The following is a 21,316-nucleotide window of genomic DNA, read 5'->3' as shown; positions in this document are numbered from 1 at the left end:
TTACTAAAATACATGAATTCCATGGCTACAAGGCAAAAAAGAAAAGGCCTGCAAAAGGTTTTAAATAGGCTATAGGAAGAACTTTTATTTTTCAGAGAAAAGCTTTCAAAACCACAATGACTCTTCTCATGGCTTGCTCCAGGCAATGGACCACAGGCTCTGGATTAAAGAGTGACTGAGAATTGATGTGTTACTTTCACTTATGGTCTTCCAATCTCTCTAGTTGCCTCTCTTCTGGAGATTTGTCTAGTCTAGGAATCTTGACTGGGGGGTGATTTTGCCCCCCAGGGTACATTTGGAAATGTCTGCAAATATTCTTGATGGTTGTGACTGGGAGGAAGGGACTGCTGGCACCTAGTGGGTGGAGGCCAAGTACGTTGCTAGATATTGTATAATGCATGGGGCAGCTCCCTCTTCCAGCAAAAAACAGTCTGGCCTAAAACGCCAATAGTGCTGAGGCTGAAAAAGTCTGTTGCCAGTGGTGCTTGGGGAAAGTTGAGTGAGGAGTATGAGAATAAGGTAAGATTTTAAAACAGTCTGGGCACGGTGGCTCATGACTGTAAATCCAGCACTTTCGGAGGCCGAGGCGGGCAGATCACTTGAGCCCAGGAATTTGAGACCAGCATGGGCAACATCGTAAAACCCCATCTCTACAAAAAATACAAAAGTTAACCGGATGTGGTGGCATATGCCTATTGTCCCAGCTACTGGGGAGGCTGAGATGGTGGGAGGATCACTTGAGCCTGGGAGGTTGAGGCTGCAGTGAGCTTTGTTTATAACACTGCACTCCAGCCTGAGCAACAGACCGAGACCCTGTCTCAAAAACACAAAAACAAAAATGAAAAAAACCCACATCACTTAGTCTCATGAAGAAGTTGGGGATAGGGTCAGCAAGGAGGGAGAAAGAAAAATCTATAGTGTCCTTAAATCCATTTAATCCAGAATTCTAACTCTTGGTGGTCCTTTCCCCAGTTTTATAGGTAATCAGGAGTGGGCTGCGTGTGGGTTGGCTCAGTGCACACTTTCTAAATCGCTTGCCTCTGATGAAAGACCCATTTCATCAGGGTAAATGGCACAGAGGTAGTACCATCTTCCCAACAATACTCTCTGGATTGCTCCTATGTCTGACAAATTTTCAAAGTTTAAAAAGGTCCCTCAAACAGCCTTTTAGTACCTCATAAAGATCAGAGATGAAAGAAGAAAACCAGAAGAGATTCATAGAGTATTTGCTTGGGAGTCTGCAAAAAAATCAGGTGTAAATTTCTTTTGGCTTGGGACAGTCAGAGAAATCTCCAGAAAGAAAAGCTGATCCAACAACTCGTCAGACTGTTTCAGATTTTCCGGGAGCGCAGCTTTGCTAAGTCATTCCAAAGCAGTTCTACCAAAGTTGACATTGGAGAGAGTGACCAAAGAGTCAGAATAGTATAATATACAATAATAGTCAAATTATGACCTTAAGTGGACTTGGAATGCCCGAAGTACATGTGAATGCTTTTCACACCATATAGGAGACAGGCAGGGAATTACTTTAGTTTGTACAAATTTCCACAGCAAGGGAATAAAAGGGTTAACCTAAGTCTCAGGTGAATTTATTGAAAGGAAGGAACCAACAAGATCTATGCTCATTTGGATGAATTTGATTGGAGACTTCTTCTGGTCATTTTAATTTGCCAGGTAACTCTGACACAGACATGGCTAATTGCTGCTAAATGGAGGAATACTGCAGTGGGAGCAGAAAACAGAATGACAGTATCTTCTCCCTTCGTCACTAATTAGCTGTGTGACCTTGCACGTGTCACTTCTCTCTGGACTTCAGTCAGCCTTTGGCTAATTCTTCTTCTTATTATTTTCATTTACATGAATATATGGGGTAAAATTGCAGTTTTGATACATGACTAGATTGCATAATATTGACAAGATTATTTTTCTAAAGGACTTCTAAGTTTGTAGCAATCTTCAATTTTATTTTCTTTGAACAATCAAGTAGTCTTAAGAGGGAGAGATTATAGAGATGTATACTTAATCAATAATCAGGTTCTTGGGTATTTCCTCCCCTCTTTTTGACCCCTCTTTTTTTGGCATGGAAATCTTTATTCCTGCAGAATGTCTGAGCATTTAATGCAAAAGATTTTAATTTAAAAGAGGTTGTGTGGTCTCTGCTGGTTGCACAGTTTCTCTTTGTGTCTGTGCTGCTGATGATCAAATATTGCAAAGCCATTAATTACCTTAGGACAAATGCAGACGACCATGTGCAAAGGTTCTGGCCAGTTGCAGAAAGCAATATGCCAGATATAAAGTTAAGTGAAGGGTTTTTCTTGGTATTTAAGGTTCAGTGAAAAAGTAAGAGGGGCAGCTATGCCAAGAATGAAAAGCCAGAGCTTGCCAAGTGCTTCTTTAAGTGGCTTTAGCCAATGTGAGACTAAACAATGCATTAAATAGGCATACAACTTACTGCAGTTAGGGAATTGCATGTCAAATAACACCTCTTTGCTATGTTTTAAACATGATCTCACGTATAGATAAAGACAAACAAAATGCTGTGTTGTCATCTCCTTAGTCTAACAGCTAATAAGGCCTGGGGGTTTGAACTTTCCAGGCAACCTAAAGTAATTCTTTGGGATGTCTCAGGGAGAGGTGTAGGATGGAACTCTGCCAGGGTGGCAGCTCAATGCAAAAATGATTTTTTGCCACCATGGGTTGTCAAAGACATCTGGCTGCACAAAAGAGCAAAGCCCTTGCAGGCTTTTATTGAGAACAATGAGACATCTCCTTGGGAGAGACCTTGTGGCCATTTTCACTGTGTCTGAATCTTTGGTGTGGGCTGTAAAACCAGCAGAGAGGCTGCTGGAGAGATGAAGTCAGCTCTAATGGAGACCTTGGGCAATGATGGCATAACACAAGATGTCTGGTCAAGGTACTGGAGGCCCACTGAAGTAGCAGAATGCCAAAATTCTCTCCTGCATCCAAAATGTCTCCCCTACCAGCCACTGAAGATAGGATACATTTCAATACCAATGGTCTTCAAACAACTGGTTGAATAATACCAGCAAAGGTGGTGGTCTTGCATCCCAACCACTGGCTGCTCCCACATCTCCTTTTATAGTCAAGTTGGCGAAGTTTCTTCCTGTCTGGATTATGGTGTCTGTGACCACCTCCTACCACTCTAAAAGCACCCCAAGAAAAAGTTTAGTCCAATTAAACAGCAGTTTTTTAGTGGGTCTTTGAGAAAAACCAATGGAAGAAATGGTTGCAAGTAATGAAGCATTTGAGGTTTGCAGGAAGAGGAAGAAGATTTGTAGTTGGCCAGAAGAGAAGCTCCCCAGATCCTACTGCATATCCTGGTGTACACAGGTGAGGTGCAGTGTTCTGTCTGAATTCAGCCTGTGAAAGGTCTTGTACAGCAGCAACCTCTAATCAAAGAAGACTTTTCTTGTGCATCCTGAGCAAGTTTTCTTAGCATTTCTTCAATTTTTCCAGAAGCTAAAATATAGGGTCATTAAATAGATATCTCTCTCATGCCTCTTTTCAAGGAAGTGTTCAATATCAATTTAGTCATCCTGGGATTCTTGCTCCTTATCTCCCATAAGACTACCGGGATTTTGGAAGTATCTCCCTATGCTACACACTTCTTGGAGGCAAGAGAACTTAGCTTTGTTTCTGGAACCATTCAGTGGGGTAAGTTACAAAATGTTCATGTCTCACATTTCTCATTTGTCCCATGAAGCAATAATCTTTGCCCACCAAGACTGGGGTAAAGACAAAGTGAGAGAGCTGACACAACTGGATTTTGAAAAAGTAAATATACTAGATAAACATAACATTCTTCATGTTATTATTACTAATACTACTACATAATTCTTACTACTCATAATAGATTTTTAATCAGCTGCCTCCAAGGAGAGGAAATGAATGTGTAATTAATTGGGCAGTTCATATACTTCAGCATTGGCAACAGATTCTGCAATTGATCTCAGAAGAGAATAATTAAGTGTAATAGCTCACATATGTGGTGCTTACTATGTGCCAGGCAATATTCTAAGTTAACATATTCTAATATAATTATAACTAATTTAATCCTAACACCAACTCTATAAGGCAGGCTCCATTTTACAGATGAGAAAATTGAGGAACAAACAGGTTAAGTAACTTGCTCAAGATCACTCACCAAGTAAGTTGCAGAGCTGGGGTTCAAACCTGAAGTGTTTGGCAATAGAGGCCATGCTCTTGGTCTTGAACCCTTTGCTCTCCTGTTTATAACTCTCCCTCAGGAGGGAGATGGTCTCGAAGGGCATTAGCATGTCAGAAAGAAATGCAAATTATTTTCTAATTTTGCATCATTTTCTTAGTGGTCCTATGGTTGCAGAGACTGGTCCTTTACTATTTAAAGATAGTAGCAAGCATTTGGGGTCAATATAAAAACACATTGCTTTTCTTTAATAATATCTGTGGCCTATTAGCTTAGTGGTACTAATGAGGCCAGGGTCATAAGGTCAAACCCCACATGTACCAATTAGTTTCAAAGAGAAAAGCTTTCCCACAGCTAGTGACTGTACCCCTAACTTTGACCAGCTGTCACACAGACGCATAGCAGGCCGTCTAAGGGGTACCAATAAAAGGAATGAAAATGGTGCAACTCAAATCCAGCCCCACTCAAGACAATGCTAATGGTGGGTGAGTGTGATGCCAGATTCCCCGATTATATACTCTCTTCTTTAATTGAAAAGGTAATAGGCTGGGAAGAGGCTTTTGGTGAAGGTTTAGAAACCTGTAGATTCTTATTTGTCCCCTCTAATTTAATAAAGGGCATCTAAAAATGAACATACTAACTCGACCTCACAGTCAGGAGAGTGAGAGAATGTAAAGATGAGAACTGTCAATGGGTCTATCCTAACAAAGAAAAATGACAGTCTGTTTTCATGAGGCGTGTGCTTCTTTGGCTCCTTGTTCCAAAAGACCTGCATGTATTTGGTCATATCTAAGCTTCTATTCCATCCCCGAGGGGTTGAAATCCAGCTTAAAGCAAAATAAAACGAAGAATCTGGCTCCTTTTACTTTAAGTGAGTGGAATCTCCTATCTCTGGGGACCAACAGAAACTATGTAAATAAGATAAAAGAGACTAAACGTTATTTAGTCACTACTTAAATCCAAGGTTCTTCTTTCTTGAATAGCACCAGAGCTTTGTTAATTACAACCTAGACTATGAGTCTGTTAAAGTTAGAAGAGGTCATTTATTTTAATAAAATTCCCTTGTTTTATGGACAAGGACATTTAGACCCAGGAAGTTTAAATGCCTGCCAAACTCCTACAGCTAATGAATGACAGGTCTGGGAGTAGTTTTCTGGACCGTATATATCAAAGGAAAGAAGCTTGACTTAATAATAATAACCTAGATCTAAGAAGGTTGTTGCAATCAATAACAATGAAAGTTCGTTGTAAAGTTTCACTTAAAGCCCTTACAAAACAGTCTGTTTTAACACATGAAAAATGCCATTCGTTTATTCAGACCTGTTCTTAATAACTATACACTGGAAGTATGTTTTACAAAACCTATAAATCCTGAAGAGCTGAAAGAATATCCAACTTTCTTTTCTAATTGATTTACTTCTCCGTTTCCCCAGACCGCCAAGGTAAAGCATATACAGTTTATTTAAGGGACTGTTTATAGACTCTTAAAACTAAAAAAGACCCCAGAAACTCTCTTTCAGTTGCTCTTAATTGAAACCATCCAAGATGGTTGGTTGTCTGTCAATTTTTTAAGAATCTCCAAGGAGAGAAATTCCACAGGCCCATAGCAGCATGTTAAAATGGTTAATCACCATGGCTGTCAAAAATTATATCTATGGTAAGCTTCACTTCTCCTATTTCATTTGAAGCTCTTTTTTTTCTTGGTGTTTTTCATGCAAAATGAGGTTGTAATGAGCCACCCTTTATAAGGGCTCCATCAATCTAGTAAGAAAATCGCTAGCTCCTTCCCAATGTGCTTTCATCTCCATTATGCCACCATTTTTCTCACAGGACTACAAGAACACAAGGCTGGCTGATAGGCTCTCCTATCTTCCCTGTGATGCATAGGAAAGAATGAGTAATTAGCTCTTCATTGGGTCTTTCATTTCATAAAATGTCTAGGGAAGCTGCATTAATTATACATGAACTGTTCCATTTATGATGGGATAATGTTCACAAACAGATAATCTAGAAGGTTGCTTTCACTGTGCTGTAGTGGAACTTGGGCTTGAAGGGAAATATGAGCTCATTCATATCATTGGGTCAATCTACACACAATAAGCATTACAAAATATTTTATTCAGAACAGTTCTAATAGAGTTAAAAAACTCTCCTTGTTAAATATTGCAGATTGACAAAAATGATAGATATGGAGGCAATTTTCTTTTAGATGTTTGAATTTCAAACTAAAATCAGAAACTGCTTTCTACAACTAAAAGAATTGTACTTCCAAAATGGATTTGAAGCAGTTTAAAATAAAAGGCACAGCCACAATCAAACTTTGAAAATAAGTGTAAAGAGAATAATAAGAGTCAACTGACAGTGTATAGAGGTGGGGAAGAATGCTTCCCTCTAAAAAGTATTTCAAAGACTGTGCTTAGAGCTGACTTCTCCACACACAGTAAATCTCAGGGGATGAAAAGGAAACTGAATGAAATTTGTTGACAACAGTTAATGCCTGTAGGAATAATTGGCTCAGACACAAAACAGACATCAATGTAGCTTGGGGATGACCAAAATGCAGCAGCCTCTAAGTCATTGTTAGTATATATTTTTTCAGTTCAAAAAAATAAAAGCAGTTTTATTAAATAACTGGATAACCATGAGGTGAGAAGTATTGTCCACAGTATTTGACAACCTTAATTCTTGATGGTTCTTAAGACTAAGATCCCAAACAAGTAATTCCATTCTATTCAATTGGATTCAACTGGATTCAATTCAATTCAATCCTGTCAGTTCGACAATCAAATATGGGCAGCTACTATAGCATCCAGGCAATGAGCTAGACACTTGGATTCAAAGGTAAATAAATATGTCCTTTGGCATCAAGGAACCCATTGACAGGGTATTATTCTTGGCAGGGTAGACCCTTGTAAGGTGAGACCACAAATGGGACAAAATATTCAGGAAAAACATAAAGGATATAATCTATTCTCCATGGTTATTTTTCTATTACAACAATAATACTTAGTTGCATTTTTGTTTTACCACTCAACTCAACTGTAAGCCCCTTGAAGTCAAGGTCAATCTCTCATTCATTTCTAGGCATCTCATTCATATCTCATCCAATGCTTACACATAACAGATGCTCCATCAATGTTTTGAATTAAATTAAAATAATCTAAATGGATTAACTTCTTTTGGGCAAATAAGATTGTCCAGTTGATTAGAAAGAATACTTTTAACAAGTATTCTCGTTAACAAGAATACTTTTGTGCATGAGGGTATGTTGGACACTTTTGTGCATGAGGGTATGTCGAATTAACATAAGTCATGGAATTCTAGAAGGCAAAACTCATGACACACATACTTTCAATGATAATACTGACAATATATGATTTATAAAACCACTTTCTAGCTAAAGCCATACAGTAAACATCAAGATTTGCTATATATAACATTTCCTTTTCAGGTTATTCAGACACAATTTTTAAAAATTTGCTGAAATTTGATTGTTGCAGTAACAGAACAAGAGAACCTGGAAATTGGTTTCCATTTTAGTTGTCCAATGTTCTTAAGTATCTGTGCAAAAACATGTAAGTATCATACCGTTACTTAGGAACAATCATTTTTTCCATTCTCATTTTTCATCATTTAATGCAAACATCATAGGCATAGAAGGATCCAATTTTCATGCACTGTGCATGGAAATTCTGGAGCATGTCATGTTGAACATCACAATTCAACCTGGCACGTAACAGAGGACACTTCTAGGCTTGGCAATTACCTAGTGAACTGGATCAAAGGAAATTGCACAAATGGATTATCAAGGGGAATAAAAGTCCTCTTGGGCATAATAAGTGAGAAACACGTTTTCATTTTTTAAAAAAATGAAGATCAGTAGCTGCAAATTATAGAATAATTATGACCCACTGTTGGATCATGTGATGTCCCACAGTTATCTTCCACAGGGTATTTTAAAGGTAAAACAAGTCTGCTATTGGAAAACCACTCACCCAATGCACTCATTCATCTGCTCTGCAACAGAGAACTGGATAGAATTGCTTTATTGCCAGAAAAATAAATGAGTTCATTCAATTAAAGCACTGGCTGGAAGCAAATAGTGGGAATTTGCCTATTCAAATAGTAGAAGGTACTTCTGATTCTCTGTCACTAGTGATTTAAAAACTGTTTGTTGCCAAATCCACTGCAAGTACTGATCACCAATCCCCTCACAAGCCTCTTCCTTCCCATCTCCCTCACTGATCTCCAGACCGGTATACACAGGCCACCCTCTACCCTGCCAGTCATACACATACATACCCCACCTGCCTAGAGAGAAGCTGACATTTGGGAAGGATGAGAGAGACTTCAAGTGTGTGAGTCATTACAGGAGCTATTCAAAGCATAGTGGGTAACTGAGGTAAGCTGTCTACACTGGAGTGATATGAACCTTTAAGAATGACTCATGCTCAGTTTCCTGGAACTCTCTAAAACTCCAAAGAATTATAAGGAATGAGCATCTGGCTTTAAATATTTTGCAGTCCTATACAGTGAGATAGATGCATGGGAGCTAGATTCTTTAAGTGATCAGTTCCCATAGGAATCATTGACTTTTGCTTGTGTATATTATTTACACGCCTTGACTTGGCTGTCTACTTTTCATTGGCTGTTGACTTTCTAATCACCTAAGAGCTACTTAAGAGATAAGTGACCCTGTACTTGTCAGAGACCCTTTTCCAGATGGTGACATCATTGAAGGGTCCCAGAGAAGAACTATGCCAAAAGAGAGCAACAACAAAAAATCAAGGTCAATTGTCATAGAGGGCAAATTCGTATGGCATTTCAGTTTGCATTTAGAGACAGTCTCTGTATTTGCAAACAGTCCTGCCTTTAAGTGGAGTTCACCTTCTGTCTGTTCATGGTGATTTCATGTTGAATGGAGACATCTAGGATACGCCCTTTAATATTTTTTCCCAGATCCACATGACTGGAGAGTCCTTACTAGTTTACACCAGATCACATGGCACTTAAAGCAGCCCTGCATGTGTTCCATATGTTTATATGTGCAAACATAGGTTTTGAAAACAAAAGCATCAATACCTCAGGGCTATTTTTTCCCATCCTTTCATTGAAAGGAATGAAATAGTGAGGGTAGGTCATAATAGTTGAAAGAAGGCTTAGCAGGAAGTAGTTAAAGACGAATTGTAAAGGAGGAAAATTCCATCCTAGATCTGCAAAACCTGCCAAAGCCCCGCCGAAACACTACGCTTACTTTAAGGTGAGGAATCTCAGAGGCCTAGGATGGTTGCCAGACACGGGCAGTCATTCAGTTATTCACACACTCCCTGCGGTTGTAAATCCACAGAGCTGTACACGTTAGACTTGAGCAGCACAGTGAGAGGGAGGGCTACTTACTGAAATAAAAGCCCCTGTCTCCACACACGAACTGAAGAGCATCCACCAGCTCAGCCCCGCAGAGCGTCTCCGGTCCAGCCGTGGCGGAGCTGGTGAAGGTGAGCAGGCACAGTGCCAGGTAGAAGAGATGCGAGGAGGACATGGTGTGCATCTTCACCTGCCCAAGAAACAGAGGGAGGGTCAGGTTTCTTCCTTGGTCCTTGCAAGGGGAATGGGGTTGGACAGAAGTGCATTGACTCCCACGATTCCATGACTGTCATTAATCAGGACTACCCAGCACAGAAGTCAATAGAGTACATGAGAACCCAGTGGGAGTTGTGGATGGAGCATGTCTCGGCATCCAACAACCTGTGTTTATTCCCCTGGCTACTGTGGATCCTTGGAGGAGTCATCTCTGAACCCTTTCATTATGGGTTCCTATTTCAATGAATTGAGATAAAATATCTAGAAACATTTACTACGGAAATGAAAGATGCTATTATTACAGTGGGATCCCATATCACTCTGAGACCCTGGTAGGACTTTTGAATTATCAAAGATTGTGCTCAGTACAGATTCGAGGCCAAATAAGTTTTGTTAATTTAAATTTCTCAATATTGGCCATCCACAGATGGTACATGCATTCATTATTGAGCAGTATATTTTTAACCAAAACATTATTCCCTATTTTTGACTAAAAATAATTTGCTATGGCAAAAAAATGGCTTTTGACAATACTATATATCATCATAGGGTTTTTTTTTTTTCTCTTATTATGAGAGACAGACAGAGAGAGTGAGAGAGAGAGAGAGAGAGAGACACTGATTCCTTACCTGGGGAGTATCAGCAGTTGACACAACCACAAATAGAAGAAAATAACAGAAACAGAAAAAAACATGAGAATCAAAGAATGAAATTGGCTCTAGTAGAAGCCACTCCTGCATAACTAAAGCCCCTGGCCTCAAGTCCAATATCAAATCAACACATGTTGAGAATCCCTTCTGTGTGTTTTTATTTTATTTTTAGTCACAGGAATTCTGGCTTCATCTCTTGGAGGGACTTATGTGTCACTGTAACTATTTTATAGCAAAATATACCCAGGGACCCCTGGTTGGCATGACTTAGTCAATGATAGACAGCCAAACAGCAGCCTTGCCAAAAGCAGCAGTCCTGTGGCTCAAGTCTCCATCCTCACTCTAAGTAGTAGAAACCATGCTGAGGCAATCATTAAGTTTTTCCATATTGTTACTTGTGGCACAAAGATGTGGCTTTTTCCAAGAAGCCTCCCAAGGTGAGTTGTTTCACTTCTCTCAGATGCATCTACTTTCAACATCACAGGAAGAGTCACTGACAGGGTGTTAGGTGAGGGGCCCTATTAAAAGGGTTGTGGAGTCACTCTGGAAGCTATAATTATAAAAAGAGGCTTTTTTGAACCTCACAGTAGTGGCAGGTCCATTCAACCCCATCAGTTTTGAAGAAACAGTCATTAATTTTCTGACCACCCTCCTTGCCCTCCATGGACTCTCAATTTAATGGCTCTATATCAGTGGCAAAATTTCCCCCATCATTCTAATGAAGATTTCCATTTTTGTAGTCAGACCTTCACCTCAGCAATTGAAGGAAAAAAAAAAAAAAAAAAAACTCAAACCCCTGTCTCTTGTTAACAAAATGTAAATATTTAGTTAATGGTTGTAAAGCAGTTGAAGATGAAAAGCGCCCTCTATTTGCAAATGATCATAAATAATGGACATAAAATAGAAGAGGAGGTAAAAGCTCAACTGAATATTTACTGCATTTTTCTCAACAGGCTCTCTACATGGAAATCTTCCATCCCCCTACATAGCCCAAAACACTGGGACTGGAAGAAGCAAGTTATCATCCAATTCTCTTTTTTTTTTTTCTTTTTTTTAGTTGTAAAATTAGTGGGGTTTTCCTGTTCAGTATTTCCATTAGAAACCTCAACAAATTCAACCCAACTGGACCTCATGGCATTTTTCAAAAGAACAAACCTGTGATTGACCTTGCAGAGCATACCCCCACACTGCGGGAATGGGCCAGTTCTAGAAAGTATGTTATTCTACCAAATCCTATTTCTCCACCCCTCCCTTCTTTGTTGAGTTTATAGCAATGCTGAAGTCTAAGCACCTGCAATGGTAGATGCCTTCAAGTTCTTCAGCTTTCGTGAAATCCAGGGAATAAAATTACTCAAGTTATAGCCTTAGTGAATTTCAAACTTCATTAGATGTCAAAACTATATTTTTAATAGTGAGCTCTAGTATAACACATTTAAGTGCAGCAATACATATAAATCTCTAGAACTTAATAATTTAATATTTTTTAAACAGATTTTTCTTTTCCTTTTTTTTTTTTTTTTTGCTGAGTTATATTGTCAGATAAATCTCAGTACTTATAGTTCTAGGACAAGATAGAACCTCTAGTGCATTTTCTTTTAGTTTAGGGAACAGTCCAGTACACCCACAGAGAACCAGAGAATTTATCACATTATGTTCCCACAAGGGAAAACAATACCGAACTTGCTTAGGAGTTAAAAGTGTGAAACAAGTGGTCCCATATGTTCATTATTTTCTTGGCCTTTTATTTTGCCAAACACAAAAGAAATGAATAGAGAGAAAGGAAAGATATGATAGAAAAAAAGGGGAGAATCAGAAAGACATGAGAAAAAAAGAAAAAAAAATCAGAAAACACTTTCTCAAAAATCATTCACAAACCCAAATTTTAAAAGTTCTTTCTTTTTTAGAAATTTTAAATAAATGGAATATTAATTGATTCCAGATGTCTGGGCTACAATGAAAATGCCCTGTAAAATTTGAGGGCAACAGTCATAAGAAAATACTCACTGTAGGTGTAATCATTTTTGTTTGTTCCAGGTCTTTTACAGCAGGTCAGGGTGGGTATTATGAGGCCGATGTGAATAGAAAACTGAGGTCTTAAAAACATGTGCTGCTTTGTGGGAGGGGTTTGTGAAAGCATCTAGTTACATTTGGACACCCAGGCAGGTATGCTATGAGCCTGGGTAAACTGCCTTTTGTCCATTGAAACAATGAACAAATTGCACAGCTGGGATTTAAGTCAATCTTTTTTCCCCAACCAAGCCACCTATTTCCATTGTATGCCTATTGTAGCCGCCCAGATAGCGACCCAAGCTCCAGTCCACTCCCTTACTCCCTTCCCCCGACTCACTCACTTGGAAATACCTTGAGACTCAGAGTACAATCAGTTTGTGAGTTCTGCCTCTGGGCAGGACACCTTTACTCACTGAATTACATGTGAAAGACCACGCAGCTCCCTCAAACCACTTCCTGCTTCAAGTACAGAAAAAAGTAACAACTTATTAAGAGCTCCACTTCTGAAGTGTTCAGCATACACAGCATGAAAAGTGCATTTGGAAACAATTTTCTTAACTTGTAATTAACGCAGAGATAACGTTCCACGGCCTCTTTTATGATCCCCTAAGTAGGGAGACAAAAACTCCAGCTGCTAGATCCCATAGTATGTATGCACAGTGACGTCATTTCTTTGAAAGCAAGGTGGCCTGCATGTGTTGGCATCTCAGGAACAGCAGAATCAGGTGCCTGACAAGGGTGTATCTTTAACTCCCAGAGCCACTTACTTGACTAGGGAAAGTCCTAGCGGTGAAGTGTTTGAAAGCAGCAACTGAATGCTGCACTAAGTGGCAGAGACGTCTTATGAATTGAGCCCTCAGGCAATTGAATCGGTGGAGCCAGTGACAGCAGCTTAAAAGCGCTTGCAAATTGAAAAAAAAACACAAGTCTTGAAGGACATAATTTTGCTGAGAATGGAAACTAGAACTACGGCCAGCAATCGGAAACGAGAAGTCGGTGCACCGACAGCAGCAGCCAGATTTACCTAAAGGGACTTCACGACACCGAATATAAAATCAGAGTTTTACAACACAAAACCCCAAGTCCAAACTCTGCCCATGAAAGTCCTCTTCTAAACAGAAAAGTTGGGCGAGCAGCTCTTAGAAAGTTTCTGCTTTCCATATACAGTATGTATTTGTTTAAATTATGCAAATATGCAAGGTCAGCAAGAGTTGTCAAGGAGTTCTTTTTTGGAAGAACAAATTACACTTTACTCTAACTTTAACTCTCTCTCCGGGCATAAGTGCAGAGTTCCGGGACCTTAGCTCCAAAGATCATATTTAAAAGCTTTAATATCATCTAAAATATAACTCTTCATATATAGCATGTCTTGTAAATAAAGTCCTGATGAGTTACACACACACAGACACACACACACACATGCACAAGAACATGGTCTTAAAAATAAAACATCTGCACCTGCAAAAGAAGAAAAAAATCCCCAAGTTCATATCCACGCTCTATAGCCCTTAGCCATAGACAGGATTTAAAGGAATCTTCTATAATGACACCACGGAAGCCTTGCAGAAGTGGGGGATTTAGCATAAGTACCTTGCAATAGTTTCTACTCAGACAGATATCTGTGCAAATGCATCCATCTCCCCGAGCTATTTTTCAGATTCCACAGAATTGCATGTTCAGCAATTTATAAATAACTCCCAGTTCCGAAACAATGAAAATTTTAAAGTGAATAACAGTTCTAGGCAGAAGCAAACAGTACACAATTTAAATAAAATTCCCCAATGACTTCAAAGAGTAAGAAATATTTACCTTCAAGAAATCACAAAAGCAGCACTTAAATAATTGGGTTGGAAGACTGCTGATTTTTCCCATTGCTTCTGAAGTACAAAGTCTGAAAATGAATTGGTTAGCAGGAATAATGAAGCAAAAAGAAATCCAGAGAGATGGGAGATGTTGAGAGCAATGTCACATTTCAATTTTGAGGACTTTATTCCATTGCGCAGGCTCTATCTGCTCTGAATTTAGCAGTGACAGTGAGATTTAGCAAACAGAAGAGGGATTTAGAGAAAATCCTCACATTTATCTACAAAACACAGACACTGTAGACAGGAAACAGCTGGGGGAACATTTGCCTTCTCTCTCTCTCCCTCTTCTGGCAAAGTTATCGAGTAAGGACTTTTTTGGGCATGGTGACAAATAACATCATACCTTTGCATTTTAAAACTAGAGCACAGAAGCATTTTTTTCCCTTAAAAGAATGTGTGTTAGTGACAGGGTTAGCAGACATTAAAATACTTATGCTGCCATAGAAAATAAGGATCTGTTTTCTGATTAACTTTCTGCTGGGCACGAAGACACACACGTCTGCTCATACACCTTACCAGTATTAAAGAAATGTATACATGGGGGATGGGAGAGCAGTTTTACATTCTAGAGCAAATGCGAAATTTAAAACAAAAAAGAAAGAAAGAACGATAAGACCCTCTCCAGCAAACTCTAAATTTTAACCCCGAAGTGACTGGGGTAAAGCAGATTGGAAGACAGCACTCGGGTGACCCCTTGTCCTAGTTGCCAAGTGAGCGGAGTGATCTCATTTCCTAGAACCTATGGAGGGGCAGGCAGCATCCGATTGGTCCCTTTAGGACACTGTCTCATACTTTCTCTCCTGCGATGAGGCAAAGACTATGCCGAGCTGTAGAAACCAACTGAAATAGAACATTTTTCTTTATTCTTTAACTAGGCTGCCTGTCACTGTCCCCTCCCTACCCCTGCACTCTGGGAGAAGGGGACCTGGGGGCCAAACAATTTTCCTGTTGTTTGAATTTTCCACATAACTCAAACCTGTGTGTGCGTGCGTGTGTGTGTGTGTGACAGAGGGAGTCTGTGTGCCAGAGTGTGTTTTCTTTCTCTGATTTTTGTGTATTCTAAATAACACCAGCTGGCTAGCAATACCCTCTCAAGGGTTATGATGTCATTCAAATCCCTCAACTGGGTGACTGGCCGGCAACATGGTCCAAGCCAGCTGTTTTGCTATTTATAATGTACACTTGCCTTTGCCATTGAGAATTCAGTTCTGATCTTTTGTTGATACAGTGTGTACCTATTTCCCTTTGGTTTTGTGAAGCAGTAGATAAGAAAGTGGATTATAAAATAAGGTTGCAAAAACCCAGAACAGACATACCTCTTTCCCTAGAGAGCTTTCCAGGCCTGGTTTCCCAGGAGTGGTAGAAATAACCTAGACCTTGAATTTTTTCTTTTCTTTTTTTTTTTTTCCCCACATGACTCTCAGGGGACTGACACATCAACTGAAAACAGAGTTCTGCTTGAAATCCTACTCTGGCTCTTTATGTTATCCTGGGGCCAGAAATTTGTTTGTAGAAATGGATGCCCTAACAAAAATCAAATAAACCTGTTTTGTTTGGAAGGGGGTTGGGTTTGTTTGGGTCTTCTGTGTAGTTAATACCTTGTAGCAATGTTTACCTTTCAGAAATCAAAGTTAGAAATCTGGAATTATGTTGTGTCAATGGTGCACTATGTTCAGCAACATTTTGTGAGCTCTACCATGTGCCCAACTACACACATCCCTAGGAAAACAGAGAGGAAGAAGAGATGGTCAAGTCCCTTCAGGGACTTGCAGCTGAATGTCAGAGACAAAGAGGAAAACTTCACAGTCATGTGATGGGCATGTGCTCTTTTTAAAAACATGAACAGTGCACAATGAGAGGGAGTGACACATTCTCTGGGAAGACAGGGGAGTAAAATATTTTGGAAAATCCAAAATGAGGGAGGCAAACTGTGTCATGAGAGGCTTTAGGGTACCATGTTGGGAAATTTCAGTGGATGGGATTTGACCCAAAGAGTATACTAAGAGGTATCATCAAGAGGTGGCCCGGTAGGTGGCCCTGGATTATTCTTAATGCAGGGATTACCCACATGTGCAGCTGTGTGAGTAATCCCTGCATTTAAGAATAATCTGTGGCTTCCTTTAATAAGCTCTCCTTGTGCACTTGATTTACAACAAATCTTTTTCTTTTCTGCAGTTTTTGTGGATCACACCCTTTCTGAAAAATGTCTATCTTCTTATGGACTTTGATGATGTAGATTGTATGGAACAAAAGAGCTGATCTCACCTGTCTTCCAGATGAGAAAGAACCTCTTCAACCAAGTTTGGAGAGTCAGACACTGGCTGGAGTCTTGGTGCTAAGTTCCTTGTTCCAACATTGGGCACCATTACAGGTGAAGGCCAGGACTTTGTTTAACCCCTTCCCACTGCAGTTTTAGCATACTTTAATTGTTCCAAGATGTCCTAGAAGCTAACTATATGTCTTCAAGTCTGTCACCCACTTTGATGTGCTCTCTTGACATGCTCAGTGCACAGATAACCTTATCCACAAGCATTTCATATGAAAGGCTGTTTTGGGGACAGATGCTGTACTCCAGCGATATTGACACACTGACTCACAGTCTCTCGGTTTTATAACCCCAATTACCCTTAAAGGATAATTAGGTTTTAATTTATGTCCCAGTTTTTATGTCACAATCAAAGAAAACTGAAATTTCAGTGAGTCGTAATTGTCATCAGCTGTGCTTTGGAAACATTCCGATGAGAGCTATCAGTTTCCAATGGGGGAAGCAATTTCCTGAAGTGATTAATGTATATTTCAATTGGGAGAAGGGTCTATATTTTTGGACAGGGTGAGCCAGCAATGGAGCAGGGCAATAATTCCTAGAGAAAAGGTCATTTTCTTTGCTAATTCCAGGAGTCAATACAAAAATGAAAGAGCAATAAACGTGCCACCACATTACTTTTTAATGGTCAAGTGCTGTACCTGCTTAGGAGTAAAAGAAATGAATGCACCTATTACTACAAATTCAAGGTAGTAGTAAATCTAAAGCCCAAGAAGAGTTCAGGTTATGAAGTCCCATTGGAGAGAAACATCTAGGGTCATTATAAAATCATGGAATGATTATGTAGTCTCCTGCCTGCAAAAATCTGACAGTGAGATATGGCCACCAAAATAGCTAACTGCAAGGATGTGCTCATCATAAGAATATCCACTCCTGGAAATTCAAAGATTCACAGTTTCACCTTTTGCATGTGTAATGCCTGTGGGATATAAATAACTCTCCCCTAAAGCCTTCTTCTTGAGTAGCATATTTGCATAAAGCTACAGCCTCAGAAGCCTTCTGACACCTTTCGAGCACACACAGAAAAAATTGTTCATTTCCTTAAAGGGCAAGCTGGCTAAGGTTCACAGAAAGCATGGGTGGGGTGGGCAAGGAGGCCCTGTCTTCTCCCTAACTTTTTTTTTCCTTCTCAAGCCATGTTCCCAGTCTCCTGTGTTAACTGGAGAGGCGTTAGTCCAAAAGGTAATTTCATATCCATGTACAATAGGGCATGTTTACAATTTATTTCATTAATGTCTTTGCTGATTCCCAAGGAAAGCTCAGAATGGACATTTGGAGGTAAGGGAATTTTGGAATCAAATAAAGGGTGAGGCGTAAGGTTCTAGGGCAACCACCAGGCAAAGAACTTGGGGGAAACTATTGGATGTTTCTCTTGGATCATGGTTTGTGAGGATGGTTGGTCATGGGTTGCTCAAACTAATGTTTGAGGTCAAGAACTTGTCAATTCAGAATATAAAACTCAGAGGAAAAGACAGAGTCTCAAAAACTCAACATGCTGCCGAGCAAGTGGCCTAATGTCAGCTCCGAAACATCTGCTTAGAAAGATTCCTGTGATTCCCCAGGAAGATTTGCTCAAAGGAGCTGCTCTAACTCCTTGAAGAAGCGTTTCGCCCACGACTAGGGAAAACAGATATAGGGAGGAGAAATCCTCTCACTAAAGAAATCAGTGCTTTCTTTTCAACATCAAACTTGGATCTTATTTCTTCTAAAATGTCAAAAGGACAAATGCTGGAAACAGAAACGAAACTGTTGTGGTTGTGTGAGCAAAGTTCTTCTTCGTTATGGCACAGGAGAAGTCACGGCATGGGGTAAGGGTGGGTTGGTGGAGTGAGAGAACTTGAGGACTCGTCACACTTGCCCCACGTTCCGTAGAAGGTAGGGAAAAGAGACACCAATGCCAAACTGCAGGGGCAGGACCCACGTAAACGCTTTCTTGGGGAATAAAAAAATGTGCGCGCCCTCTAGTGGACTTCTGAGAAACTGCCACTGCACTCTTGACCGTGGCTGTGCGTTTTGGCAGGAGTGGGGGGTTTTTTGAAAGTTCTGGATTTAAATACATTTTAAGCTGAAATTATCTTTAGTTTTATTAAGTCTTTTGAAATAAGTAAGATAGATATTCAATTCACTGTAGTTTAAAAAGGGGAAGATTGATAATGGGGGAAAGAAAGATCATAAACTTCATCAGGGCATGGATGGATTCCTCATGGCCATATTCCCAGCTCCTAATTCCGGGTGCATGAGCTCGAAACATTTTGTTGAATGAATGAAGGTCTAGAAAACAAATGATGATAAAGGTAAAATGTAAAAATTGCATAAACCCCTTGAGGGTAAAATAACCAACCTCCTCATTTTATAAGAAAAATAAGACCAGGAAGAGGGGCTGTTGGAGGATAGAAAAATGACTTGTCAAGCAAGACAGATTTAGGTGCTCACAAAATAGAATTCAAACCCAGTCTCCTTGTCTGTTCTGCAGTATTTCTATCATATTAGTTTTCAAAATGTGGGTTATAACACTCCTGGTCAAAGACGTGGCGTTAACGAATCACTTAAGTATAGAGGTGGTTCCATTTACAATTCTCTTTCTGATCCTGAATTTCCAAAGAAGAAAGTCTCAGTTTGGCACTAGTTTGTCTTCAGTGCTTCCCTAGCACTCATTAGTCTCTCTTTATTTTATTATTTTTTAAACTTAAGTTTTAATTTTTGTGGGTATGTAGTAGGTATATATATTTATGGGACACATGAGATATTTTGATACCGGCATGAAATGTGAAATAAACACATCATGGAGAATTGGGTATCCACCCCCTCAAACATTTATCCTTTGTGTTACAAAAACCTCTCTTTTTAACAACCAAAAAGTGACTCTCCAGTCCAAAGTCTTTCCGGCAGAAGTTTCTATCCAGAATTTAATACTGTTTTGTTTTCATGGAATTTGCTTTTAAGCAAACCTTCTGTTTAAAGCAAATGATGCTATATTTAAAATAGATATTTTAAAGTTTAGTTTTAAAACATATGTATATAAGTCTTAAGAACATCAAGTTAAGAAAAACATATATATTTAAAGTAAGTAAATAATTTGACAGGTGGCTGATGGTTATGACACACAATTGTAGGTGGTGTTTGAAAGCCTGGTGTTTGGAAATCACTACAATAACATGCCATTGTGTTAGAAAAACAAACACATAGTCACAACATAAAGGCAGGGAACAAAGACCCTCTACATAAAAAGATGCCAACATATACATGCATTAATTACATTTCTAGATAATTTTGATCTCCATTAAGCTCACTCATTTTTCACTTCAGTCTTTCACAGAGACTGGAAATGTTGAAGAGGGGTTGTCAGCCAGAAAAGCATCTGAGTTAGGCCTTGAAGCATGAATTCACCTCCAAGATGGAAAAACAATGATAAAGGCTATTCCAGGCAGAGGGAACAGCATGAGTAAAGTTATGTAGGGATGAGAAAGTTCACAGCGATGGGGGGATGTGGGAGATGAGACTGTGGCTATGAGCTCAGAGTCCTGCCCTGTGGAACCCTTTTACCTCCCACTCCCCATCAGTAGCCTCCTTCACACAGTTGGAAGACTGGAAAACAGTCTTAATTTTCTCATGTTCCCTTGTACACAAAGATTTGTGTGTAACTAAGTCTGTGATTAGCCCTGGGAATGGCAGAGTGCCTCAAGGTAAATAGCAGACGTGGGTTACATCAAAGCCTAGGCCCAGGAGAGGCAGGCCTGGGTAAGAACTGAGGTACATATTGATCATCTATTCACCTTTCCAGATATTCCATTTGTAAAGCTTAATTGCAGTGTTTATATTTGGGAGGTAGATTTTAATAGAAAAATGAAGTGATTACACTTGATAAAGATTTTCCACTGTAAGAGTTGAGGCAAGATCTTGTTTCTGGGGAGCAGTGAACTCTCTAGGAATGCAGGTTCATCAGAGCATCACACACTTCATGTGGGCTGATTAAGGAAGTTTTATTATGCTCCATGATAGCAGGGCATGCAGCCCCAGTCTCAATCTTTTACCTCTAGATGGCTAACTGTGGAACTTCTCAGGGTGCTTCCTGTTGGGGTCCCCTGCATAAACAGAAGTTAGGACATTCAATTGCAGAGGGGACGCTGCATCCAGAAGAGCCCTTCGTAATGCTCTATCTGGGAAGCACATATCCTTCAAAATAGTATTTTGTCCTGGCTGGGCACAGTGGCTCAAGCCTGTAATCCCAGCACTTTGGGAGGCCGAGGCAGGCGGATCACCTGAGGTCAGGAGTTTGAGACCAGCCTGACCAATATGGAGAAACCCCGACTCTGCTAAAATAATTAGTGGGGCATGGTGGCTGGTGCCTGTAATCCCAGCTACTCAGCAGGCTGAGGCAGGAGAATCTCTTGAACCCAGGAGGCAGAGGTTGTGGTAGGCCAAGATCGTGCCATTGCATTCCAGCCTGGGCAACAAGAGCAAAACTCTGTCTTTAAAAAAAAAAAAAAGTATCTCGTCCTTTGCCCAGCACAAACCCTGTAACACGGGTTAAACACCTTGCAGACACTCAGATATTCCTAGGGCACCCTTTGCTCCTTTTCACAATACCTTGGTGAAGGCCTCAGCTTCTTTTGGAGCTCCAGATAAAATGTTAAACCCAGTTGTATTAGTCACGGTTCTCCAGAGAAACAAAATCAACAGGATGTATACAAGTATATATAGA

At 39.8% G+C, this 21,316-nt stretch overlaps 1 protein-coding gene across 5 annotated transcripts in view; it reads right to left on the bottom strand.

Annotated features, from left to right (window-relative positions):
* Window positions 1-14,562, bottom strand: part of IGF1 (insulin-like growth factor 1 (somatomedin C)) — an 80,899-nt gene extending 66,337 nt beyond the window's left edge. For 3 of the 5 annotated variants that reach the window (XM_011968642.1, XM_011968643.1, XM_011968640.1), the window contains exons 1-2: window positions 14,236-14,562; window positions 9,584-9,740 (exon numbers count right to left, since the gene is read on the bottom strand). In XM_011968642.1, the coding sequence (XP_011824032.1) occupies window positions 9,584-9,740; window positions 14,236-14,298 (220 nt within the window). In that variant the 5' untranslated portion in view covers window positions 14,299-14,562. Of the gene's footprint in view, window positions 1-9,583; window positions 9,741-12,420; window positions 12,586-14,235 lie in introns of those variants that run through there. The other 2 variants (XM_011968644.1, XM_011968641.1) reach the window with 2 other exon arrangements.
* Between the last annotated feature and the right edge of the window lie 6,754 nt (window positions 14,563-21,316).

Source organism: Mandrillus leucophaeus, unplaced genomic scaffold (assembly GCF_000951045.1).
Source record: "Mandrillus leucophaeus isolate KB7577 unplaced genomic scaffold, Mleu.le_1.0 Scaffold852, whole genome shotgun sequence".
Lineage (NCBI taxonomy): Eukaryota > Metazoa > Chordata > Mammalia > Primates > Cercopithecidae > Mandrillus > Mandrillus leucophaeus.
Note: the sequence above shows the minus strand (reverse complement) of the source record. Positions and strands in the feature narration are given on the sequence as shown.